This window comes from Hyla sarda, chromosome 6 (assembly GCF_029499605.1).
Source record: "Hyla sarda isolate aHylSar1 chromosome 6, aHylSar1.hap1, whole genome shotgun sequence".
Classification (NCBI taxonomy): Eukaryota; Metazoa; Chordata; class Amphibia; order Anura; family Hylidae; genus Hyla; species Hyla sarda.
The window spans coordinates 74229984-74242036 of NC_079194.1; the positions used below are offsets into that span (position 1 = coordinate 74229984).

The following is a 12053-nucleotide window of genomic DNA, read 5'->3' on the forward strand; positions in this document are numbered from 1 at the left end:
GGGGGAATAATGGTAAAAGGGAATCAGAGGGAGGTGGGAATTGTGGGACAGGGGGAGTAAGACGGAGGGGGAATAATAGCACAAGGGGATTAAGATGGAGATGGGATGCATTAGTATAAAGGTAAGAACACGCCTTTTGTCTGCGGGTACCCCTCGCTCGCAAGTTCCGCGTGAGGGGGTACCCGTGGACATACTTTTAGGCCTTGGGGGGTACGGTCACCGAAAAGGTTGAGAACCACTGGTCTAAAGGGACATGTGAATGCTCCCTGGTGGGCTAGGGGGGTGGATCACCCCTCCCCCCCGCAGCGCGATTGCAGGGGGGCGATCCACTATGGAGGTAGCCGGAGAACTTACCTCTGCTTCCTCCTGTCCCGGCTCTGTCATTGATAGATCCTGGCTGGACCAGGCTCTATCAATGGATCACAGAGCACACAGATCAATGGAGTTCAATAGAATCTATTCATCTGTCTGAGGAATCTAATGATTCCTCATAAGTCTAATAAAGTGTAAAAGAAAAAAAAAAAGTTTTAATAAAAGTTTGATAGACACCCAGTGGTCTTCAAACTGTGCCCCTCCAGATGTTACAAAACTACAATTCCCAGCATGCCCGGACAGCCGTTGGCTGTCCGGGCATGCTGGGAGTTGTAGTTTTGCAACATCTGGAGGGCCACAGTTTGAAGACCGCTGCATTAACCCCTTCCATGTTAAAAGTTCAAATCACCCCCTTTTCCTATATAAAAACATGCACACATAATAAAAATAAACATATTTGGTATCGCTTCGTGTGTAATTGTGCAACCTATTAAAACATAACATTATGTATCCCGTACGGTAAATGTAAAAAAAATACCAAACCACAGATTTGCAATTTTTATAATATCCCAGAAAAAAAAAGTTAAAAAGCGATTAAAAAGTCAGATCAATGCCAAAATGGTACCGATACAAAAAACAGATTATGGCGCAAAAAATGAGCCCTCATACAGCCTGGTATGTGAAAAAAAAATAAAGCTACAGGGGTTAAAAAATGGCAATTAAAAAAATTAGAAAAAGTTCAGAATTAGTAAAACATGACGTAAACTATACAAATCTGGTATCGCTATAATCAGGCGCCTAAAGTAAAAAACTAACATGTTACCTCAACCACAAGGTAAATGGCGCAGAAAAGAAAAACCACCAAATCTGCTAAATTATCTTTTACTATTTCAATTTCACTTCCCTAAATATATATATATTTTTTGGTTCAGAGAATACGTTATTGAAAAATTAAAAGGTATCATTATAGTAGGTAGTTATGGATATTATAGGGCGAGGAGGAAAAAATCAGAGCGTAAAAGCGAAAATTGGCCCGGACAAGTAGATCGTCATGAGGGACAAGTAGATTTTGCTCCATTTTAGTCCCGTGGACAAGTAGTTTTTTATAAAATTTCCACACCCCTGAGACCTCAAATGTACATGACACTCTCTCACTCCTGAGCCTTGTTGTGTGCCCACAGAGCCATTTTCGTCCACTTATGGGGTATTTCCGTACTTGGAAGAAATAGCGTTTCAAATTTTGGGGGTCTTTTTCTCCTTTTACCTCTTGTGAAAATGAAAATAAGGGGCAAAACCAGCATGTTAGTGTAAAAATGTTTACTTTTTTTTACACTAAAATGCTGGTGTAGCCCCTAACTTTTCCTTTTCATAAGGGGTAAAAGGAAAAAAATCCCCTCAAAATTTATGTTATATGTGGTCCTAAACTGTTGCCTTGAAATACGCCAGGGCTCTGTAGTGAGAGAGCTCCATGCGCATTTGAGGACTAAATTAGGAATCTGCAATAAGGACAGACCCGGATACAAGGTTGGCGCTTGTCCAAAACCTTATGGCAGTGTTTCCCTAACAGGGTGCTCCAGCTGTTGCAAAACTCCCAGCATGCCTGGACAGTCAATGGCTGTCCGGCAATACTGGGAGTTGTTTTGCAACAGCTAGAGGCTCAGTTTTAGAAACACTGCCGTACGAGACGTTTTTCATTTTTATTGTTTGTGTTAGTGTAGTGTTTTTAGGGTACATTCACATGGGCGGGGGTTCACAGTGAGTTTCCTGCTGGGAGTTTGAGCTGCGGCAGAAAATTTGCCGCAGCTCAAACTTGTAGAAGGAAGCTAACTGTAAACCCCCGCCCGTGTGAATGTACACTGTACATTTCACATGGGGGCACAAACCTTCAGCTGTTGCAGAACTACAACTCCCAGAATGCACTGACAGACAGACCGTACATGCTGCGAGTTGTAGTTTTGCAACATCTGTAGGCACACTGGTGGGGAACCACTGAGTTAGGAAACAGACTCTAGTTCAGTGATTCCAAGACGTGTGCCTCCAGCTGTAGCAAAGCTACAACTCCCAACATGCACTGACAGCCGCAGGACATGCTAGGAGTTGTAGTTATGCAACAACTGGGGAAGAACAGTTTGGAGACCGATAAGTAGTGGTCTCCAAACTGTAGCCCTCCAGATGTTGCAAAACTACAACTCCAACCATGCGCTGACTTTCCTGGCATGCTGGGAGTTGTAGTTCTGAAACATCTGAAGGGCCAGATATCGCAGAACTATACCACCCAGCATCCTTGGCTCTCTGGGCATGCTTGGAAATGTAATTTTGCAACATCTGGAGGGCTACAGTTTGGACACCACCGTATAGTGGTCCCAAGTTTGTAATATATTTTATTATGTTTTACATGTTTTTTTGTACATTTGTAAACCTGGCCAGTAGGAGTCACCCTATATGGCTCAGGATTACTTCCCCATTCAACCCCCGACGTTCGGACCAATGTGTCACAGAGTGGCATCCGGAATGCGCATTCACATGAATGAGGAGAGGGAGATGCAGGGGGGTGGGTGGGTATATTTAAATTTCCTATTCAGGCTGAGAGCAAGCACAGCGGTCATGCGCGGCACACAAAATTGTAATATCCCCGCCCCCTGCATCTCCCTCTCCTCATTCATTGCAGTGCGTGAGCTGCAGGAGCGAGAGGAGACAGGCAGAAGCGAGCCCCGGCCAGGCTTCAGATGACGTTGCGCCTGCCGGGGCCGCCTAGTTCCTGCCCTCCGCAGAGAGCTCAACTCTGAGATACCGAAGCTGATCTACAAAAGGTATTTTTATGGGGATTCTGCTAAAACTAAATACAGGGATAGATGTAGTTAGTGTCAGGGACAGATGGGGAGGGGGATCAGGGAAATTTAAGTTAGTGATAGCTACTATCTAAGCTTACAGCAAAAAAATCACATCTACAAATGTACCTTGGTAAATAGTCACTGGACATGTTTTTTCCCACATCATAATGAAAACGGCATTAAAGCAAAACTCTAATGAGGCCCCGGTGGCAGCATATCTGCTTAAATCTTGCCAGAGACTACAGCGAGCAGGATATAGATTTGTCATAAGTCCCATAGACTTGCATGATACTTCTGGCAAATTGGTATTCTGATCGCTGTAGTCTACAGCTATGAAGTTGCCAGGAGATTTAACCTGTTAAGGACGCAGGACGTACCTGTACGTCCTGGTCAGTTACCGGGGTTTATAGCGTGCTCACGAGCTGAGCATGCTTTAAACCCGGTGGGTCCTGACTGCTATCAGCAGCCAGGACCCAGGGTTAATGCCGGGCATCTCCGATCGGGCCAATGCCCGACATTAACCCTTTAGATGCTGCGATCAAATCTGATGGCGGAGTCTAAAATGAGAGTGAAAGCATTCTGGCAGCACAGCGGAGATGATCCGGACTGTTGTGATGAAATTGCCATGTCCCGATCAGCTGAGAGGATGGCGGGAGGGCCCTTACCTTCCTCCTTGCTGTCCAATCGGTCCTCTGGTGCTTCCAGCCAGCCATGCTGGAGCAGCAGAGCACCGATAACACTGATCAATGCTATGCAAAGGCATAGCATTGATCAGTATATGCAAGCAGAGGATTGCATGGTATAGCTCTCTATGTGGGCTAAAAAAAAACAAAGTAAAAAGTGAAAGAAATAAAAAAAATGTAAAAAATTTAATGTGAATAAGCATCTCCCCTAATAAAAGCTTGAATCACTCCCTATTTCCCATTTTTTTAAATAAAATAATGTAATAAAAAAAAATAATAATAAAATAATCACGTGGTACTGCCGCATGCGCAAATGTCCGAACCATATATAATCAACCAAAATATAAGGTTAGCTAAGCCACACGGTCGATGGCGTACACTTAAAAATAGAGGTCGACCGATTATCGATTTGGCCGATATTATCGCCCGATATTCACGATTTTGGACGTTATCGGTATTGGCTATTACCTTGCCGATAATCCTATAATGCAACGCCCCCCACTGCACCGAGCCGTAACACCCCCCACCACCGCGCCCCAGCCAGAGACCGCCTCATTATCCCATTGCCTCCCCCATTCCTGGTTTTATAATTAGCCCTTCCCGGGGTCCGCGCTATTTTTGGCTCCTGCGCGTCCTGTGTTACGCTGTGCGCTGTGACATCCTCAACGCGTGACGAGTGACATCCTCAACGCGACGTCACCATCAGTGAGCACAGTGACAGCTCAGGAGGACACCGCAGGAGCCAGAAGAAGTGTGGACCCCGGGAACAGGTAATTATAAAACCGGGGATGGGGGAGGCAATGGGGCAGCGGTGGCGGTCTCTGGCCGGGGCAGTGCGGTGGTGGTGGTGGGGGGGGGGGGGGGGGGTGCAGTGGCGGTGATAGGACTCAGGACAGGCAGGGGGAGAGAAGCGGGTGGTGGCGGTGGTCTCTGGCACGCAAAAGCCGCTGCAGTTCATTGATTTAAAGCTCCCGCTTTAAATCAATGATCTGCAGTAATGTCGGAATATCGGTATAAGTTATCAGCTATCGGCCCTTACCTGTATCTGTATCGTCCCTAAAAAAACGATAACGGTCGATCCCTACTTAAAAAAATGTATGAAAAGCGATCAAAAAGTCCCATCAAAACAAAAATGGTACCGATAAAAACTATAGACCATGGTGCAACGAATGAGCCCTCATATAGCCCCATATGCAGGAAAAAAAATAAAAATAAAAAAAAGTTATGGGGGTCAGAAGATGACAATTTTAAACATACAAATTTTGGTGCATGTAGTAATTTTTTTTTTTTTACATTAGTAAAATAAAATAAAATCTACGCAAATTGGGTATCGATGTAACCATATGGATCTACAGAATATTATATATATATATATATATATATATATATATATATATATATATATATAGGCTGCACAATATGGGGAACATGTGCGATTGTGATTATGGGCCTAAATATTGAGATTTCGATATGAGATGCAATATAATAAATAAATGGTGAAATCACGCCATTTCATGTCCAATCTCCACTTTACAACTATCCACTCATTTTATGCCCACCGCCCATTTCACATCCCCTCCTCCGTCACATTCTCCCCCCCCCCTCCTCACTCACATTCTCCCCCCCCTCCTCACTCACATTCTCCCCCCCCCCTCCTCACTCACATTCTCCCCCCCCCCTCCTCACTCACATTCTCCCCTCCCCCTCCTCACTCACATTCTCCCCTCCCCCTCCTCACTCACATTCTCCCCCCCCCTCCTCACTCACATTCTCCCCCCCCCTCCTCACTCACATTCTCCCCCCCCCCTCCTCACTCACATTCTCCCCCCCCACTCCTCACTCACATTCTCCCCCCCCACTCCTCACTCACATTCTCCCCCCCCCCTCCTCACTCACATTCTCCCCCCCCCTCCTCACTCACATTCTCCCCCCCCCTCCTCACTCATTCCCCCCCCCCTCCTCACTCACATTCCCCCCCCCTCCTCACTCACACTCTGTCCCCCCTCCTCACTCACACTGTCCCCCCGTCACATTCCTCCTCCCCCCCATCACATTCCTCCTCCCCCCCGTCACATTCCTCCTCCCCCCCGTCACATTCCTCCTCCCCCCCGTCACATTCCTCCTCCCCCCGTCACATTCCTCCTCCCCCCGTCACATTCCTCCTCCCCCCCGTCACATTCCTCCTCCCCCCCGTCACATTCCTCCTCCCCCCCGTCACATTCCTCCTCCCCCCCCGTCACATTCCTCCTCCCCCCCCCGTCACATTCCTCCTCCCCCGTCACATTCCTCCTCCCCCCCGTCACATTCCTCCTCCCCCCGTCACATTCCTCCTCCCCCCCGTCACATTCCTCCTCCCCCCCGTCACATTCCTCCTCCCCCCCCGTCACATTCCTCCTCCCCCCCCCGTCACATTCCTCCTCCTCCCCCCCCGTCACATTCCTCCTCCCCCCCCGTCACATTCCTCCTCCCCCCCGTCACATTCCTCCTCCCCCCCGTCACATTCCTCCTTAACTTTTACTTTTACATTTTTTTTTTACACTTGAATAGTCCCCATAGGGGACTATTCATAGCAATACCATGATTGCTAATACTGATCTGTTCTATGTATAGGACATAGAACAGATCAGTGTTTTCGGTCATCTTCTGCTCTGGTCTGCTCGATCACAGGATCACAGACCAGAGCAGGAGACGCCGGGAGCCGGACGGAGGAAGGAGAGGGGACCTCCGTGCGGCGTTATGAATGATCGGATCCCCGCAGCAGCGCTGCGGGCGATCCGATCCTTCATTCAAATCGCGCACTGCCGCAGATGCCGGGATCTGTATTGATCCCGGCACCTGAGGGGTTAATGGCGGATGCCCGCGAGATAGCGGGCGTCGGCTATTGCCGGCGGGTCCCTGGCTGCGATCAGCAGCCGGGATCAGCAGCGCATGACACGGGCATCGCTCCGATGCCCGCGGTTATGCACAGGACGTAAATGTACGTCCTGGTGCGTTAAGTACCACCGCACCAGGACGTACATTTACGTCCTGCATCCTTAAGGGGTTAACATACATGAGAAATTCTAAAGGAAAGGAAAGGAAAATTCTAAAGGAAATGCACATTGTATATCCCATATGAGAATTTGGGGGCATTCTCTATTTAATACAGAATTCTAAATAAGAGAGCCACATTTACCAACTTCACTGGACCAACAGACTGTCTAGTGTGCATGGGGGCTCAACAGGTAATGTCAGGGGAGAGAAAAGGATCGGGACTGAGCTTGATTTCAACTGCCTGATCCTTTTGTTCTCGGAAAGATAAGCTGCCGCCATATCCTCCTCCACTCCTTATGGTAAATAAAATAAAAATCTTCCTAATGTACTTTGTAAAAATAAAAAAAAAAAAAAAAAATAAAAAATGAAGTTTTCTATGTTATGCTTTAAAAAAAAAGCTGCCACTAGGTGTCTACCTACTTGTTCAGAGCACATTTCCTCCATCTCTTGCACAGACTTTGGACTCTTGCTGGCCTGGCAGAAGTCCAAAATCAGGAGATGCAGTCTGGAGTGCTGAGGTGTGTGTGCAGCCTTACCAATCATAGTTCATTTCACACTCAACTGCTCTGGATTGTGTGTAGCAGAGTGAGGGAGGAAGTTCTCCCCTGTATTGCTTCAGATGATGTCACACCTGCTGGGTAAAGCCCCATCAGTCTCAGTCAGATTCACAGACAGAGCAGAAAATACAGAGCAATATCAAGGTAGACAAATAAATTATAAAAATAAAGGCAGGGGGTGGTTTATCATGATGGGGGCAGTGAACTGGGAGGATTATAAAATTTAACAAGATCATGAGAGGTACTCTTTAACAGTATTTTAAAATAATTTTTGATGATGTTTTGTAATTTTGCATTTTTTTGTATATCATACAAAATAATAATGACATATTGCAGTTTTCATTCTGGCCACAAGGGATAAAACTAAGCTGAGACTTCTTGTTCTGTACATATCATTTCCTAATAATGCCTTTCTTCTCAAAACATACAAGGAGAAAAGTGAAAGACACCAGAGAACATTGGATCCTCCACTATTCACAGCAGAGATCAGCATCCTTACTGTAGAAAGATCCCAGAGATTACTCAGTAACACCTTCAATTCAGCTAAATGGGACTGGTCCTGTCTATTGTTGTCTTAGGTCTATGGGTCCCCGCCATAAAGCATCTCACTAAATGCTGTTAAAGAGTACCTCCAAGAACCCCCAAAATATAGAAGAAATAGCTTAGTATGTCTTGATCACACACCTTTTTTTAAAATTTTATAAGTCCTTTTGGTACTGAGATATGTGGCTTTATAGTTTGTCTGTGCATTCTGGTGAGAAGTCAGATGGGCATGATCTTTAAAAGGGGTACTCCGGTTTAAAACATTTTTTTTATTATTTTTTTATTTTATTTTTTTAAATCAACTGATGCCAGAAAGTTAAACAGATTAATAAATTACTTCTATTAAAAAATCTTTACCCTTCCAGTACTTATCAGCTGGTGTATGCCCTCTGTCTGACCACAGTGCTCTCTGCTGACACCTCTGCACATGTCAAGAACTGTCCAGAGCAGGATAGGTTTGCTATGGGGGTTTGCTCCTGCTCTATACAGTTTCTGACATGGACAGAGCTGTCAGCAGAGAGCACTATAGTCAGACAGAAAGGAAATTCAAAAAGAAAAGAACTTCCTGTGGAGCATACAGCAGCTGATAAGTACTGGAAGGATTAAGATTTTTAAGTAGAAGTAACTGACAAATCTGTTTAACGTTCTGGCAACAGTTGATTTATAAAAAAAAATTCACCGGAGTACCCCTTTGATTTTATTCATGGAAGTTAATATCAGGTGATGAGTGGAATTATATAATCATGGAGTGAATATTAGGCATAAACAACCCTCAATATACAACATACACACCCATCCCCTGATAATCATTAACATTATTACATTTAAGCTCATACCATCTGACTTATTCTCTTGATTGTCAGACAATCTATAAATTCGCATATCTCAAAAGGGTGTATCATCAAGAAGAGGTAAAAAGGTGTGTGATCAGGGCATCTAAAGTTATTTAATGACAATAGAATCTCAATAATATATTTGGGCTGGTCAAAGGTCCTCTTAAAAAACATTACGAGGGCATAAAGGCTGTCCTAATAATGCACAAAAATAAAATCAGAAAATAGAAACTGATTTAAAAACCTGCCGGCAGTCAGCTATTCTAATGGTCTAAACAAAGTTATGATTTTTAATGAGCGCGTACCAACGACCTTTTTCTATTTACTATATGGGTTTTTGCATACTTTTTTCCTATCCTTGTGCCCTGGTTTTACTCCCAATAGTTTTTTTTAATTTGAGGTTTAAATTTTGGGTGACTATCATCAGTGGTGCCACCAGTCTTCCCTCTCATTGTGGCCTTACTAAATTTTAAGTGTTTATTACTTTTATTTGTCTAGGATGCTGTGTGAGGGCTTGTTTTATGCCTAGTGATCTGCAGTTTTATTCATAGCATTGTGGGGTGGATGAGACTCATCACTTTTTATTCCATGTTGTTACACTTTTAGCCCCCCCTATAGGACTTGTACATAAGATCTACAATGCCAGTCACCAATGTTAAGTGTAAGCTCCTGAGCCCCCTCCACACTACCTGTGCATTCCACTGGAATTTCCTGATGGTTTTATTTAAGGTGGGGGCCCAACACTTTGGAATATTAGCTGATGTGGCCATGTGCCCACTTATACAATAAAAGGGATTGAAGCAAATTACTTCATACATAGGCCCATACAAACAGTGTAAATGCCCCAGATTCACCATAGTGTGCCAGGCTGATTGATTAATCTGTTTAGTACAAATTTAAATGAACAATTAGTTGACTTCAAAGCAAGGTTGAGCGCCAAAATGTCACAAGTTTTTGTTCACTTAAGCCACGCCTCTTTCTAAAAAGCCACACCCTCTTTGTCTGACATGATGGGAAAATATCAACATTTTTTCTAAAACTCATAATAAACGTGGTGCAAGTCACACAAGACAGTCTTTGGAACAAACTGCCCCAGAAATCTGGCGATTTGTGTAGGTAGTGGCCGCACTGGGTTACAGCAGCTCAGAGCCCTCTGACCAATCCCACCCAGTGTACTTCAAGAGATTATATGAGGCAACTGGTGGCAGAAAGTTAAACATATTTGTAAATTACTTCTAGTAAAAAATCTTAATCCTTCCTGTACTTATTAGCTGCTGAATACTACAGAGGAAATTCTTTTCTTTTTGGAATGCTCTTTGATGACATCACGAGCACAGTTCTCTCTGCTGACGTTATTATAATAATAATCACGCTTTATTTATTGTTGTCCTTAGTAGGATTAGAACCCAAGTCCCCAGCATTGCAAGGCAGCAGTGCTAACCACTGAGCCACAATGCTGCCCTTAGCATACATACATCTGCTATGCATCTGCTGTGCATGGTTGCTAAAATGGACAGAGCTGTCAGCAGAGAGCACTGTGCTCGTGATGTCATCAGCGTTCCAAAAAGAAAGGAATTTCCTCTGTAGTATTCAGCAGCTAATAAGTACTGGAAGGATTAAGATTTTTTAATAGAAGTCATTTACAAATATGTTTAACTTTCTGCCACCAGTTGATTTAAAAGAAAAAAGGTTTTCACTGGAGTACCCCTTTAATGAGGGATGCATTACCAATATTTACCTTACATACTAAGACCATTATTTATAAGGTATTTTTATTTTTCTGAATGTGAATTTTCCAAATAAAAAAGTACCTGCTATATAACAATGAGGACTGAGCTTCCCTCATCTAATTACATATTCAGTTTTAATAAACCAAGTGTGATCGTATTATTTACTAAACATAAATCAAAACCCTTTATAAATGTCTTCTTAGTCGTCCACATCAAGGTAGAACATTTACAAAAACAAGTTAAACAGACAACTTGCTATGAACTAACATTTTCTATCACTCAAGCTCTCTGCTGCCTGGGTACAACTACACATTTAGGCATTTCTTTCCTTCAGTTATCAAATTAAAGGGGTTCTCATATTTGAATAAAAAAAAAAAATATGACCTGCTAGGGCTTTAAGAGAATAAAATGGAGCACACTTCCTTTGCTGACGCCAATGCCTGTGCTCTGTCCTGCCTCAGTTCCTTTGTCTACGTCCCCTGTGTAAGGGCATCATAGGGTAAGTAAACAGAGGAACTGGGGCAGGCCGGAATGCCGGCAATGGACTAAGCGAGGTGAGTATGCACATTTTAATATTACAGCCATAATTTGTTGTTATATCTAACTAGTAGAACTCTTCGAGACACAACTTGTACCCATCACAGGTTAGGGAATAAGTGCCTGATTGCAAGTCGGGGGGAGGGTTATAGGCCTTGACTACTAGGACACCCAGCGATCTCCTGTTCAGGCCCCCGGCTACTCCCAAGTCCCCGGAGGACACTGGCCCCCACCTTGGAGGACAAGCAGGAGTGACGGCCACTCAGCAGGTGAATGGCTGAGCGGGTTATCATTCCTGCTCATCTCCGAAGGTGGGGGCAGGGAGCTGAGGAGTATGGTAAGATGAAGAGCGAGAGCCAGGCCCCATACAGAAGATTGTGGGGGGGACTCGGCAGTCGGACCCACCATGATCAAAGACTTATCCACTATTATTCCCTGGACAACCCCTTTAAGAATTTTGTGGCATCATCAGAGATCTTACCTGCATTAGTTGCTGCAGTTTAAAGACTCGTTTGTAAATTGCTGAATTTGGGACGTTGTAGCGCTTTGCATTCTCAAACATCATATTTAAATCAGTCTCCAGCTGATCCAGAGTATCATAGTCCTGATTCTTTAACTTCGTTCTAGGAGAGAAAAACAATAATTCTGTATATGCAAATTGATTTATGCAAAAAAAAAAAAAAAAAAAAAAAAAAAACAAACAAACACTGTGCTTTAAGGCCTTCAGTACATTCCCACACTACAGAAAAAAAATCAGCTTTCTGAAAGCAAGCGGCTATGTTCAGCTTCCACATCCGGCTAATATAATGATTGAAGTCTATGGCAAACAATATGCAGATGTACATCGGCAGCGCAAAGTGTGCAGCAAGTGAATATTATAATATTCAAGGGTTTACAAGGTTATCCCTGGACATGACTGCGATCACCTAAATATGTGTCTGCACGTTCAGCATCAATGTCAGATCTTTTAGAATCTGGTTCGAGGAGCAACTAC

The 12053-nt window shown here is 44.1% G+C and overlaps 1 protein-coding gene across 13 annotated transcripts in view; it reads right to left on the bottom strand.

Moving 5' to 3' along the window:
* PBRM1 (polybromo 1) overlaps positions 1-12053 on the bottom strand; it is a 123988-nt gene that overhangs the window by 63862 nt on the left and 48073 nt on the right. For all 13 annotated transcript variants that reach the window (XM_056524151.1, XM_056524150.1, XM_056524157.1 and 10 more), the window contains exon 12: positions 11541-11682. In XM_056524151.1, the coding sequence (XP_056380126.1) occupies positions 11541-11682 (142 nt within the window). The remainder of the gene's footprint in view (positions 1-11540; positions 11683-12053) is intronic.